The sequence below is a fragment of the Phalangium opilio genome, unplaced genomic scaffold (genome assembly GCF_054372755.1).
Source record: "Phalangium opilio isolate 3A_F unplaced genomic scaffold, DU_Popi_V2 ptg000003l_1, whole genome shotgun sequence".
Lineage (NCBI taxonomy): Eukaryota > Metazoa > Arthropoda > Arachnida > Opiliones > Phalangiidae > Phalangium > Phalangium opilio.
Window position 1 is genome coordinate 4793340 of NW_028324145.1, and position 13099 is coordinate 4806438.

Below are 13099 nucleotides of genomic sequence, written 5' to 3' on the forward strand. Positions count from 1 at the left end.
CGCATTACCGCCATTTTTGGAAGCTGTTTACAAATTGTATTTGTGTGAGAACTTCTATCTTCTCTTTTTAAGACACATGGGGTATCCTCGATGTTTCGGTCAAAGAAGATACACGCCCCAGGAATGGAAAGTGTAGCTTCCTCTAGTGTAAATTTTTGTCTGGCCCCTCCTAGTACGCTCCAAAGGCAGGCTCGGTTGACCGAGGTATTTCCGGCTACATTGAAATTGCATAGACCGGAAGTTCCTTGGTCAACCCAACCCCCAGACATACCTTCCATTCCTGGAGCGTATATTTTCTTTGTTTCGGTAGGGTCGTGTGATCCTGTGACCTTACTGAAACGCCGAGGATCCTGAGTGGACTTAGTTGGCTATACAGAGGCTACAGTAACGTTATAGGTATCGGGGTTTCCACTACAAGGTTTCACTAACAACACTCTAGGACAAGTTCTTGGTAACTTGTCTCAAACACATTTTTTAAACCTATAATTATGGAACTTTATTCTTTTGATGGGACATTCCCTAAATCTACCATTCAAAAAAAAAAAAAAAGGAATTGCGGGACAAACCAAGGTACTTAAAGGGATGTTCAATATGTAGGGTTAGGGCCAGTATCCAGCTTTGGGCTAGTATCCAGCTTTTCTTCCATCAAATAGAGAACTACTTATCATGTGTGAATTTCGTAGCATTAATAGTGCACAGCAATTGGCAACAGCATTTCCATTGAATGTACCCACGCGACATTGTCCCAATGTATACTCCAGGAAATAGTAACGCTAATACATTGTACATCCCTTTAAAGACAGGACAGGGTTCGTACGAAATTTTTACATTGAAAATCCCTGACTTTTCCAGGTTATCCCTGACCATTTTAAGGTGCTTACCAGAGCCCACTTCATCACACCTGTCTCATATTTAGAATTTCTCGAAGCATGGTTTGATATACCAAACGAAATCCCTGACATATCCCTGACTTTTTAGGAAAAATGTTTAATTCCCTGACTTTTCCCCTAATTTTCATATCCCTGACTTATCCAGGTTCCGTACGAACCCTGCAGGAAGATATTGATAATAATGGAAATAGACTTTGAGACAGATTATAAAGGCTACATGTTTATTCATTTCATATTTATAACTTGTAGTTGAACTCAAGAGTTTATATAATACATTTTCTCCCCCATAAGGGTAATGGGAGATTGGAAAGAATGTTTTTTACTTCATTTTTTGTATTTATCTTTCTCTCTTCTTCATCATATCAAAGGGGGTTTATGGAACTGTCGTAAAAAACAGCATTGCTATGACATACGATTTTTAAAAATTTGAATTACGGAAAGCTCTTAATTTTCATTTCTTAATTCAATTCAAAGGATCAGTATAACTTATTTACAATCTTAGCAATGCTGCTTTAAAGGAATTGTAAAGTAGTCGGTAGAGGGGCGGGATTATATATTTGCCCACCACACACCGGCATATTTCAAAAACTTTGGCCCCACCCAATAGCCAACCACTTTACAGTACCTTTAACGCCATAGGCCATTAGAATACTACTTTCAATGGTGGTGGAAAAAATTTGCAAGTAGAAATATCTTATTCGCATCTTATATCACCATTGTTAATAAGGTGCTAATTAAACTGATGCCCCAATAAGATTTTTCATTTCGTTACTAAGGAGAGACCACTGTTGCTTGTAGAATTCTCACGGCCATACAGTTACAATAGGAGTTGGCATTAGTTTTACAAAACTTTATTTTAAATAGACGAAAATGTTGTTTTTAAATAAAAATTAGGCATACAATTAAAAAAATTATTATTTTTTTTTTCGAACTCTTTTTGGCAAGCGGTTTTGATCTAAAACTCACAATTGCGTTAAATATACTAACGATGATTTTGCCCGCGACCGTATCTCGCTCTTTGATTATTAGCCGGGACATTACGACCTCTAATGGGCAAATGTTCGTCTTCGGAATCGCTTATTACGATAGGTTCTATTGGTTGGTGTAGACCAGGACCAGGTGGAGGGGCTGGCATGTTTCTACCAGCCGGGGCTAAGTTCAAGACGCTGTGTCTTCCCCTGGATTGGTTATCGTGAGGTATCTGGATGACGGGAATGGATCCTGTATTTGGTGGTCCGGTATTACCGTAGATGCGAGGTTGCCCCGGTACTAATCTCTCAATTTGAACTCTGGATTCTCCCGGGGCCAGAGGCATTCGTAGATTACCAACAACTCTCACGATAGTGTTCGCGTCAATTTGAATCGCGTGCCCACTGTTTGTGGTGGTGGTATTTGAGAAGACGTAAGTTGGTCTTGTTGCGGGAATAGCTTCGCTTTGATAAGTGTTTGGGATATTTCTGGCTTGTTGTTGCTGTTGCTGCTGCTGTTGTTGTTGTTGTTGTTGTGGTGGTGGTGGTGGTTGACCCATGTGTGGGACGTGATGGGCATAGTCTAAAATGTTTCTTCCTCTCTGGTTAGGTACCATGGGTATTCCCGCGGCTAAGCGGTTAATAACTACTGTAGGTTCATTTACACGGGCGTTGAACATTCCTAGATGATAATTAATTTGTCGAACGTGATCCTGAGTGATGGCGGATTGGGCTGCTTGGGCGGCCTTTGCGGCGCGTTCTCTTTCTTTCACAAGGTTTTCTCTGTGAGTTTTCATTTCCGGAGGCAAACTCTCTACCATTTTGTCAATGAAATTATCTATAACTAAAGCGCGGGCTTCACTTTTGATTTTCTTTCGGCAAATGGGGCAGTCTTTCTTTTTCTGTTTCCATTGCGTTATGCATTCTTTGCAAAAGGTGTGGGAACACTCCAACGTGATGGCGACGACAAAAAGCTCGGAGCAGATTGAACAGTTCATTTCCGTTTCCATCAATTCGGAAAACTCGTTTAGAACCTCAATTCTAGTTTTTTCTTTCAATCCTTTTGTTTCAGTCAGTTTGCTCTCCAAGAGGTTGGCTTTTATTTCGCTGGCTTCCAATTCTTTTTCCAGTCGTTTTTTCTCTTGGTGTAATTTTTCCTGTATTTCCTTATCTCTTTCATTCATTTGTTGTAGCAGAGATTTTTCAACTCTATTCTTTTCATCCATTAGACTCTGTTTCTGAGCCGCCAGCAAAGATCTTAGTTGTTGTTCGTGCTGACGATAATTTTCTTCCATTCTTTCACGCAACTGTCTTTCTTCTTCAGCTTTTTGTTTCAATATCATTTCTCTTTCTCTGATAAGTTTTTCTTCGTGTTCCTTCTCTTGATCCTTGAGTTTTTGTTGAAGCGAACGTTCCACCTCTTCCTTATCTTTCAACTGTTTTTCGAGGTCGCGGAGTCGTTTCTTCAGGTCAGATTCTTCGTTGTTCTCCATGCGTGTTCGGGTTCCCAGACTATCACTCCTCAATAATTTATGCGGTGGAGACATGCTATGGGAAGAAGCGGCTTTAGGTGGTCCCTTCTCTGGAATTCGTTGTTTCAACATGTACTCGAATTCTAATTCGTTTGGTGGACCCAATGTGAACCTGTCACCGATGGTCAAAGGGTAATCTTTGTTGGGCTCTATCTTGTTTCCATTTAAGGATACACCATTTGTGCTATTAGTGTCTCTGATAAACCATCCATTCTCAATTTTCTTCAAAATCGCGTGGTTTCTCGATACATTGGCTGATCCAATTAGAATATCCGCATCTGGTGAGCGACCAATCACAGTTAGAGGATTAGTTAGTATGTGATATGGCATTGCTTTCCTCGATGGCGATGGTTGTCCAATATGTTCAATAAAAATAATGCCTTCATCCTTGGAAGAAACTATCACTGAATTTTCTCTGAACGACGCTTCGTGTTGCTCTTCTTCATCATCATCAATTATGTCAGGTAAACAATCAAGACTGATGATTGGATAATTTGTGTCCATTTCCATTACTTCCATACCATGCTGATTCCCCTCCATCTTGAAGGGGTATTAATAATTTCTTCGCACCCTTTTCGTTTCTTGTATTTTGCCTACAAACGAAACCAAAACCTAGATTTTGTTACAGGCTGACAGCCTCAAACTGATGACCTCACACAACTCAAATTGTGTAATCAGATTTAGCCTAACAATACTAACTAGTAAAGTACTATTTCAGGCAGATATCTTTAGAGTTTTTATAAGTAAGTGATCCATAGATAACTAAAAAGACTATAAAACTACATTTAGCATTCCTTTTGGAACATTTCCTTGGGCCATAATTAACTGGTAAGTGAACTAGTGAAGTGGTAATTGAGAAAACTTAGGCCTAAAATCTCAATGAGCTTCAGCGTATTCTCATCGCTTGTTGTAAAATTCAAAAGTTTACGTAGTTCAAAAGAAGGCGAAATTCCCGAAAACTGTTTAAATGAAGTTTAATTTTGGTTACTTACCTTGGCTTTACTCTAAAAACTATCGTGGCCCTTTAGAAAACGAGCCTTAACGACACACATAAGCACAAGCACAACTACTAATAAAAAAAAACGAAACCGATAACCAGTCTGCTACGAATGGACCATTAATATTTTGAAATGTCTAGTTAGCCCTAATTTGAGTAGACCTAGATGGCAGCCATGTCGTTCACAATATTAGCGCCGTTTTTAAATCCTTTGCTATTTTCTATGGAGTAGTATTACTGGAGTGAAAATATTTCTTTCCATCCAAGGGAATAATATTTTAACTAGGTCTCCTGAAATACTACTCCATGGTGATATAAGTTACTGGTGTAATACTTTTTTATGCCAAACCTACCGTTGAAGGCGGTAGTGTGCCAAGATTAATAAAAATTAGGCGTAAATGAAATGTTTTTTATTTTTTTATGGCGCGCATCAAAGAAAAATTAGGCGTAAAAAGAGAAAATGTCTATTTTTTGTAAATTATTGTACAATTTTCAGTCAAAGAGGTTTCTTTTGCACTCGCATAACGGTTTTCACGGCAGGATTCAGTTCTACTTTTGTAAGTTGTACGTTTTATTTCTTCTTTAGCTTTACCTGTAATATAATTATTAAACTAGGCCCTTTACCAAATATTTTTCCCGCCATCGCGAAAAATTAATGCAATCATGCAAATTCCTCCAAAAATTAATGCAATCATGCAAATTCCTCCAAAAATTAATGCAATCATGCAAATTCCTCCAAAAATTAATGCAATCATGCAAATTCCTCCAAAAATTAATGCAATCATGCAAATTCCTCCAAAAATTAATGCAATCATGCAAATTCCTCCAAAAATGAATGCAATCATGCAAATTCCTCCAAAAATGAATGCAATCATGCAAATTCCTCCAAAAATTAATGCAATCATGCAAATTCCTCCAAAAATTAATGCAATCATGCAAATTCCTCCAAAAATTAATGCAATCATGCAAATTCCTCCAAAAATTAATGCAATCATGCAAATTCCTCCAAAAATTAATGCAATCATGCAAATTCCTCCAAAAATTAATGCAATCATGCAAATTCCTCCAAAAATTAATGCAATCATGCAAATTCCTCCAAAAATTAATGCAATCATGCAAATTCCTCCAAAAATTAATGCAATCATGCAAATTCCTCCAAATTAGTAAATTGTAAATTCTTCATTGTTCAAGGGCAAGGTTTTAGAACACAGCCTGTAAATACGTCAAACCGAAATGTCGGTAAAATATCTTTTGTAGATAAATGTTTATTTTGAAATGTCGCGTTTAAAGGACTAATGAAACCTTACCTTATAGGCCTATATGTACTTTTATTTATTTGGTCTACGTAAGCCTTGGCAGTATGATAGTAGATTATTTGGAAATTCTGTGTTAACGTTGTTTTCGGGTTGAATAATGAGGCTCATTGAAGTTAATTAAATAGTTTAATGGTTTAAGTAAAATAGAATAATAGTCGTTACATTGTATCGTCGCCGTTTCCGACCTCTCGTACCAACGTCTCGGGAAAAAGTGTGTGTTCGGTAAAGCTCGCCCTACCTCTATATCGTATATCGATCTCATGTTACCTAGGGTACTCGCGCCATCTAGGGGAAAATATGGAGGTGGCTATGGGCGGGAAAATATGGATATGGGCGCCGTTAACATTCGGCTATCCTGAAAAATTAGGCTCCTGACTAACGTAGCGGGAACGTTGTTACGAGAAATCGGTAGTAATATCCATAAACAAAAGAAAACATATAACATAAACGCGGATAATACTGAAACATGGGTTTTAGGAACCTTTAAAATTTGTACTAACAAACGTGGTTTTAGGAACCTTAAAAATTGTACGAACAAACGTGGTTTTAGTAACCTTAAAAATTGTACGAACAAACGTGGTTTTAGTAACCTTAAAAATTGTACTAACAAACGTGGTTTTAGGAACCTTAAAAAAATTTGTACTTTAGAGCGTTTTGCAAATCATTTTACGATAGTTCATAGTCCTTTAAGTGGGCAGGCATCTGTCGACGTCGGGAACTGGTACGGTTCTGGGGTTCGGTGATATCGTCTGCTTCCGTGGAATCCGTGGCTGAGGAGGAGGGTTCCATTGGCTTCGGGAGATTATGTTTTGGCGGGTCGTCGCTAACATCTTCCTCTGGGGCCGTGGCATCGTCTCTGTCAGACTCGTCGCTTCCAGCTGCCATCGCGTTACCGTTCGGAATATCGTCGGTTTCGTCTTCATCAGAGGACGAAGCTAAATCGTCATGCCCGTCAAAGATAATCCATCGTTTAAGTTTATCTGCTGGTGCGGTGTTACGGTAGAACCGCTGGCTACGTTGGATCTCCGGGAGGTCCTCGATAACGAACCTATCGTAAGGGAGTTTCTGTGCGATGACGTAGGGTCCCTTATATTTCGCGTTAGTTTTGTGTGGTTGTCCCGTTGCTGCCGGATCTCTTTCAACCACTACCATGTCGCCTACTTCATACGTGGGAGCCTTTGCTCTTTTAGCATTGTACCGCTGGCGTTGTCGTGCTTGGTCTACCTTGATGTGCTCTAGGGCTTGGTCCCTCTTCCGTTGGAGCGTTTCATCAACTGGCTGATCTAGTGCGTCGATCAGTGCGTGTCCCCTTGGGTGTCGTGACGGGAAGTTGAAGAGGACGGAGAATGGGGTACATTTCGTAGCTCTATGCATCGTATTGTTGACGCCCCACTGGATTTGCGTGAGATGGGCGTCCCAATCCTTCTCATCAGCACGAGTGCATGAACTCGCTATGGCTGGCGTTATGGTCCTGTTATATCGTTCGACTTGGCCATTCCCCCGGGGAGTGGCTGTTGCGTTTTTGACGTGGACGATATTGGTCTCCTTGCAGAAGGTCTCGAAGATTCTGCTCGTGTAACAGGTGCCTTGGTCTGTTATAATCCGTCTAGGAGCTCCAAAAATTCCGATGACGTCGTCCAATACCTTTCGTGTTGGTCCGGCGCCCGTATTTCGTACCGGACGCAGGATGGTGAATTTCGTAAAAGCGTCGACGATGACGATGAGATACGCGTTCCCTTTTGTGCTGGTTACAAATGGGCCTAAATGGTCAACATGTAATGTGTCCATGGGCTTCCCTATTTTGTCGATTGGGTGTAGAAGGCCTGGTTTCTTGCCTCCTGGAGTCTTGTGGTAAAGGCACTCCAGACAGGACGTGATATACCGTCGGACGTATCGTTTCATTCGTGGAAACCAAAATCTTTCTTGTAGTTTCGCATACGTCTTGTCAAGGCCAAAGTGACCGATGTCGTCGTGATTTCGTTTCACTATTTGCCAACGGGCCTTGTCTGGTACCACCCAGCGCAATGTTGCAGTATCGTCGTGGTATGCGAGTCGGTAGAGTCGCCCGTCCTTCATCGTGAAGTCCTTTTGGGTCTGAATTTCGTTTTTCGTTAGGTTAGTTTTCTTCGTGACCTGACGAATAATTTCCTGTATTTTCGGATCTTGTTTCTGGGCTGTTACTAACCAGTCTTCAACCGTGAGTGACATGTGGCAAATTTGAAGTCCGCTGACTATATCGACTTCTTCGGGTTCGCCAAATGGGGCGCGGCTAAGTGCGTCGACGTGCATCATGGACGTACCAGGGCGGTGAATGATATCGTAATGAAAGTCTTCAAGTTTCAAACACCATCGTCCTATTCGTGGGACGATATTTTTCTTGGCAAATGTGTTCCTAACGGCGTTGCAATCTGTTATAATCGTGAAGTGTCTTCCCAACAAGTACACTCGAAACTTCTCTATCGCCCAACAGATTGCGAGGGTCTCCAGCTCGTAGGAGTGATATCTGGCTTCGTCTGGGGTAGTCCCGCGGCTTGCATAATAGACAGGGTGCGTTCTTCCGTCTTGCCCCTTCTGCATTAGGACTGCTCCCAGTCCCAATTGGCTCGCGTCAGTATGCAGTTCCGTTTCCGCCTTGGGGTCGTAAAGTGCCAAAATTGGTCTTTCAATCAGTCGTGATTTTAACGTGTCGAATGCTCCTTTCTGTTCCGTATCCCAGACCCACGTGGCGTCCTTCCTTAATAATTGATTCAAGGGTCCGGCGATTCGAGCGAAGTTTTTGATAAACTTCCGAAAATATCCAGCTAATCCCAGAAACCGTCGTACTTCGTGGACGTTTCTTGGCGTTGGGAACTTCTGAACGCATACGATTTTGGTCAGTCCGGGTTTCACCCCATCGCAGCTGACTTCCGAACCAAGATAATCGATCTTGTCCATTAAAAAGTGGCATTTCTTTCGATTGAGCGTCAGTTTTGCTTTTCGGAGTACGTCGAATACTTGGCGCAAATGACTAAGGCTTTCTGGCACCGTGCTCGCTGGTACCAGGACATCATCCATATAGGCCATCGCTATCGTGTATCGTAGTTGTCCCAAAATCGTATTGATCATCCGCTGAAATACTGCGGGACCGTTAGTGAGGCCGAATGGCATTACCTCGAATTGGTAGTGGCCATCTGGTGTCACAAATGCAGTTTTCTCCTTTGATGAAGGGTCTAGAGGGATCTGGTAGTATCCTGACGCTAAGTCTAAACTTGAGAAGAATTTGTTTCCTTGCAAGCGCTCCATTTGATCTTCTATTCGTGGAAGCGGGTAAGCGTCGCGCTTGGTGATTCGGTTCAGAGCCCGGTAATCTATACATAGACGTTCGTCCCCATTTTTCTTTTTAACGATTAAAATTGGGCTCGCGTAAGGGGACTCTGATTCCGTGATGATTCCCATCTGAATGAGTTCCTTCATTTGCTCGGCTACCTTTTCTCTTTCCGAATGGGAGAGGCGATATGGGCGAAAAGTGACTGGCTTCGTGTTCTCCAGCTCGATTTTCATCGTTGCCCGATCCGTTCGTCCTAAATTAGCCATCCCGTCAGAGAAAATATCTCGGTATTCGTTGATGAGTTCGATTAGTCGTTTCTTCTCTTCGTTCGTAACGCTGGGTCCAATGGTTAGTTCTTGTTCTACGATTGGCGTTAATGTTCGTTTTTCCGTCCGCATGACTCTCAGGGGCGAGTTTCCTTCCTCTGCCATGCAAATCTCTGCCTGGACAATCTTCTGTCCTCTTTGAAAGGTTAATTCCTTATCCGACAGATTCATTATAGGTATCGCTGATTGTCCTAGGGCGTTTATTCGGGTGATGCTTCTGGGGATGCAATGCTCGTAACCGGGCGTTTCGCGCCTGTGCATTTCGACGAAAAGGTCGGCTTCCGGTTCTTTCCGCTCTCCGACGTGAACGTCAATAAACCCTACGTATTTTGGAGGTATGACTGTTGCCTCTTTGGCCCAAAGCTTCAAACGCGGTTTTGGGAGGTCTGGTATTTGCAGTTGCCTTAGGCAGTCATCTTCTTCCTCGACTGGTTTATTTTCTTCAAAGATGCGAACCGTGTTCTGGCGACGGACGATTACGATGTGTGACTGTTCCGAAAAGGGTTGCCCGACCAAAAGGGGAATTTGCTGAGCTTCGTCAGGGACTACGTGGACTTCTACTTCAGCCGTTGCTTGATCAAGTTCTAGGGTTGCCGTGAAAACGCCAAGAATCTTCGTGACTCCTGAGCCGTAACCTTCAATCACCGCTCCACCTTCCGGCGGGTTGTGATCTATGCCAAGTCTGTGGGCATCGCTGGCTCTTAGGGCAACGCATTTGCTGCCAAGATCTAAATATGATCTTACTTCGTGTCCGTTAAGGATAGCATCTTGGAAGTACTTTTCGTTAGCATCATCGTTAGTCTTATAGTCTACGTGACCGATTGTTTTCGTCTCGGTTCTGCGACAGTCCGTTGATTCGTGGCCAGTTTTGTTGCATTTCTCGCAACGTTGTTTACGCTGGGGCTTCGGACATTCTCTGGAGACATGTCCATATTCTCTACAATTGAAGCATAGAAGCTCGCCTTTGTCGTTTCGGTCTGGCTTCCTCCTGAATTTCATTCGTTCGAGTTCCTTCTCGTTTGCGTAGCCGTGCGTTGGCTTCGGGTTCAGGCTCGATTGTTGGAAGTTACGGGGTCTGAAATCCCTTTTATCCTTGTCAAATCGTTCGGACTTACTTCTGTCCTTATTTTCTTGAGCAAGGGTTAACCTTTCTTCCATCGTCTTAATGCATTTCAGCAGTTCTTGTGGCGTGTTGTAATCTCGATTGCTGAGGGATGTGATCAGACGGTCGTCGTTAAGGCCCGTGATGATATAATCTATCATGTCGTCTTCTTGTAGCCCGCTTAGTCTAGCCTTGGCTACTTTATCGTGGTAGTAGGCTTCGATGGTTTCGTGGGGCTGTTTCATTCTTCTCTCCATTTCGCGGTGAAGAGACTGATTGCCTTTCACGACGGGAAACCATTCCCTTAGCAAGTGCTTCCATTCGTCCCAGGTATGGTTTACTGTGGCCAAGCCTTCATACCATACCTTGGCCGTCCCTTGCAATTTCGGTATTGCATGGTTTATCTTCATCGTTTCATTCCAGTTGTACGCGTCACCCGTGTCGTCGACTTTATTGATCCAGGAATCGACGGTTTGATGCGGAGATTTGACTGGATCGAAGTCGGGGATTAATTTGCTCCCATCGTTGTAATGGTGGTGTTGTACTGGATTTGCCGCAGCCACGTTTCGAGGATTATTGGCTTGAAGAGCTTCTAATTGTAACTGATGAGCGTTCATAAGTTGCGTTTGTTGGGCGAGGTGCGCTTCCGACATGGCAGAAATTGATCGTTGTACCGCCGCCTCAACTGCTCTCTGTACGGAGTCTGAGAAGTCGTTTATGGAAATGAACCCCATAGGAGCAACCTGCTCACCCTCAGCTCCCGTTCGCGGCATGCTGTTATCTCGTGTCTCGTGAGGATGCAAAAACGTGGTTCCTCGCGATTCGTCTTCGGGTATTTCCGCCAAAGGTTCGTCTTGGCTGTTGATTTCGCTTGCGATGTCTTGATTATCGTGTAACAATCGCTGGTCTTCGTTTTCGTTGGAAAAGTCCCAAGTTACGTTTAGAAAATTTCGTTCGTTGAAATTATCTGGATGGTTTTCTGTTACGCTGTCGTAGGATGAGTCAGAGTCGTTATCGCAGACTTTGTTTCCCTTTTCCTCCGTATCGTTGGAATAATATAGATTCTCGTCGTTTTGCTGAATCGCGGCTTTATCTACGTCGTCCAGGGTGTTACCGATATCGTTGGTCACTTCGTCTAAGGTATCGTTAGTCTGCAGGTCAGCTTCCCGAAATCGTTGGGGCTTCTGTGACTTTCCTTTGTTAGTTTCCCGGCTTATTGGTAATTCTGGATTTTCGCCTTTCAGTCGTCTACTTCGTCGTGTTGAATCTTCGTTATATTTGTTTCCTTTCACGGAGGTTATCATCGGCGTCGGCGTCGTTGTTGGTTCATAGGAAAACTTCCGTTGTTTTCTCAACCGATTGTCTATACATGGCTAGTATCGGCAACGCGTTCGTTAGGCTTAGCGGAGCAAGCCTCGTGCGTGCTAGGGCCGGTGCCGTTCTCGATCTCGCGTGGGGTACGGGTTAGGCTTAGCGAAAAAAAGCCTCGCGCGGCGTTAGGGCCATTAAAGTTCGTAGTTTTCGCGTATTTTATGGGTCAATCCCACTTCTGAATTGTTAACGTTGTTTTCGGGTTGAATAATGAGGCTCATTGAAGTTAATTAAATAGTTTAATGGTTTAAGTAAAATAGAATAATAGTCGTTACATTGTATCGTCGCCGTTTCCTACCTCTCGTACCAACGTCTCGGGAAAAAGTGTGTGTTCGGTAAAGCTCGCCCTACCTCTATATCGTATATCGATCTCATGTTACCTAGGGTACTCGCGCCATCTAGGGGAAAATATGGAGGTGGCTATGGGCGGGAAAATATGGATATGGGCGCCGTTAACATCTGGGTGATCTTTGTGAAATCGAAGAGCCGGGAAAGTGGTTTTTTTTTTGCCCTTAATGTATGACTATGGGTACGCTGGAAGTCTGAAACCACAGAGGCTCAAAGTCACAAAATTAATAGTAAATTCACGTGGTTTTTAAATAAATGTTTTCTATAACTTTGAAATTCAATAAAGCGATGCATAATTAGGGGTTAATCATAAATCTAAATTGTTACTCTTTGTGAATAAGCATTAAGAAAAAAACTACCAAACAACTTTTTCGCGTATATTTTATGGCAATATTTCATTATCCCTTGAAACCTTGGCGTTGAACTTTATTGGTATTTTCTTAAGACACGCTCTTATTAAATATATCAACACAGCATTAGATTAACTGTAACTGCGGCCTTAGTTGAAAACAATAATTGAATTCAATGCCAACACATTCACTAAGTTGCATCATGGAACATTAACTAAAATATATTGGACTCGTACAACCACTGATCTGCCTTTTCTCGTAAATTTTCAACGCTTGTTTTTCGTTTTTAAGTAATTGGCTAAAAACGAGTGCCAATTTCGCATAAGTTCCAGGGTTCGTACAAAACCTGGAAATGTCAGTGAAATAAATAAATTGTTGAATAAAAATTCAGGGAAAGCCTTGGGAAAATTTATAAAATTTAGAGAAAACGCAGGGAAATTTATAATTTTTTTAGTAAAATTCAGGGAAAACGCAGGGAAATTTATAATTTTTAGTAAGATTCAGGGAAAACGCAGGGAAATTTATAATTTTTAGTAAGATTCAGGGAAAACGAAGGGAAATTTATAATTTTTAGTAAGATTCAGGGAAAACG

At 42.1% G+C, this 13099-nt stretch overlaps 3 protein-coding genes across 5 annotated transcripts in view; 1 reads left to right on the forward strand and 2 right to left on the reverse strand.

Moving 5' to 3' along the window:
* Window positions 1-1094: 1094 nt before the first annotated feature.
* Window positions 1095-4530, reverse strand: LOC149717237 (uncharacterized). 2 transcript variants are annotated; one of them, XM_089837109.1, is made up of 2 exons: window positions 4383-4530; window positions 1095-3983 (listed from the first exon to the last, which is right to left on the reverse strand). In XM_089837109.1, exon 2 carries the CDS (start codon window positions 3928-3930, stop codon window positions 1873-1875), a length of 2058 nt encoding a protein of 685 aa, XP_089693235.1. In that variant the 5' UTR covers window positions 3931-3983; window positions 4383-4530; the 3' UTR covers window positions 1095-1872. The 2 variants fall into 2 exon arrangements, with proteins under 2 accessions (XP_089693235.1, XP_089693241.1); XM_089837115.1 differs by having other exon boundaries at window positions 1095-4002; window positions 4383-4495.
* Window positions 4531-4790: 260 nt separating this feature from the next.
* Window positions 4791-13099, forward strand: part of Asator (tau-tubulin kinase asator) — a 73102-nt gene continuing 64793 nt past the window's right edge. The window contains exon 1 of the mRNA XM_089837100.1: window positions 4791-4944. The gene's annotated coding sequence lies outside the window, so the exon portion shown is untranslated. The remainder of the gene's footprint in view (window positions 4945-13099) is intronic.
* Window positions 5811-12292, reverse strand: LOC149717239 (uncharacterized). Of its 2 annotated transcripts, none has more exons than XM_089837046.1 (2): window positions 6294-12292; window positions 5811-6221 (listed from the first exon to the last, which is right to left on the reverse strand). In XM_089837046.1, exon 1 carries the CDS (start codon window positions 11740-11742, stop codon window positions 6370-6372), a length of 5373 nt encoding a protein of 1790 aa, XP_089693172.1. In that variant the 5' UTR covers window positions 11743-12292; the 3' UTR covers window positions 5811-6221; window positions 6294-6369. The 2 variants fall into 2 exon arrangements, with proteins under 2 accessions (XP_089693172.1, XP_089693164.1); XM_089837038.1 differs by having other exon boundaries at window positions 6258-12292.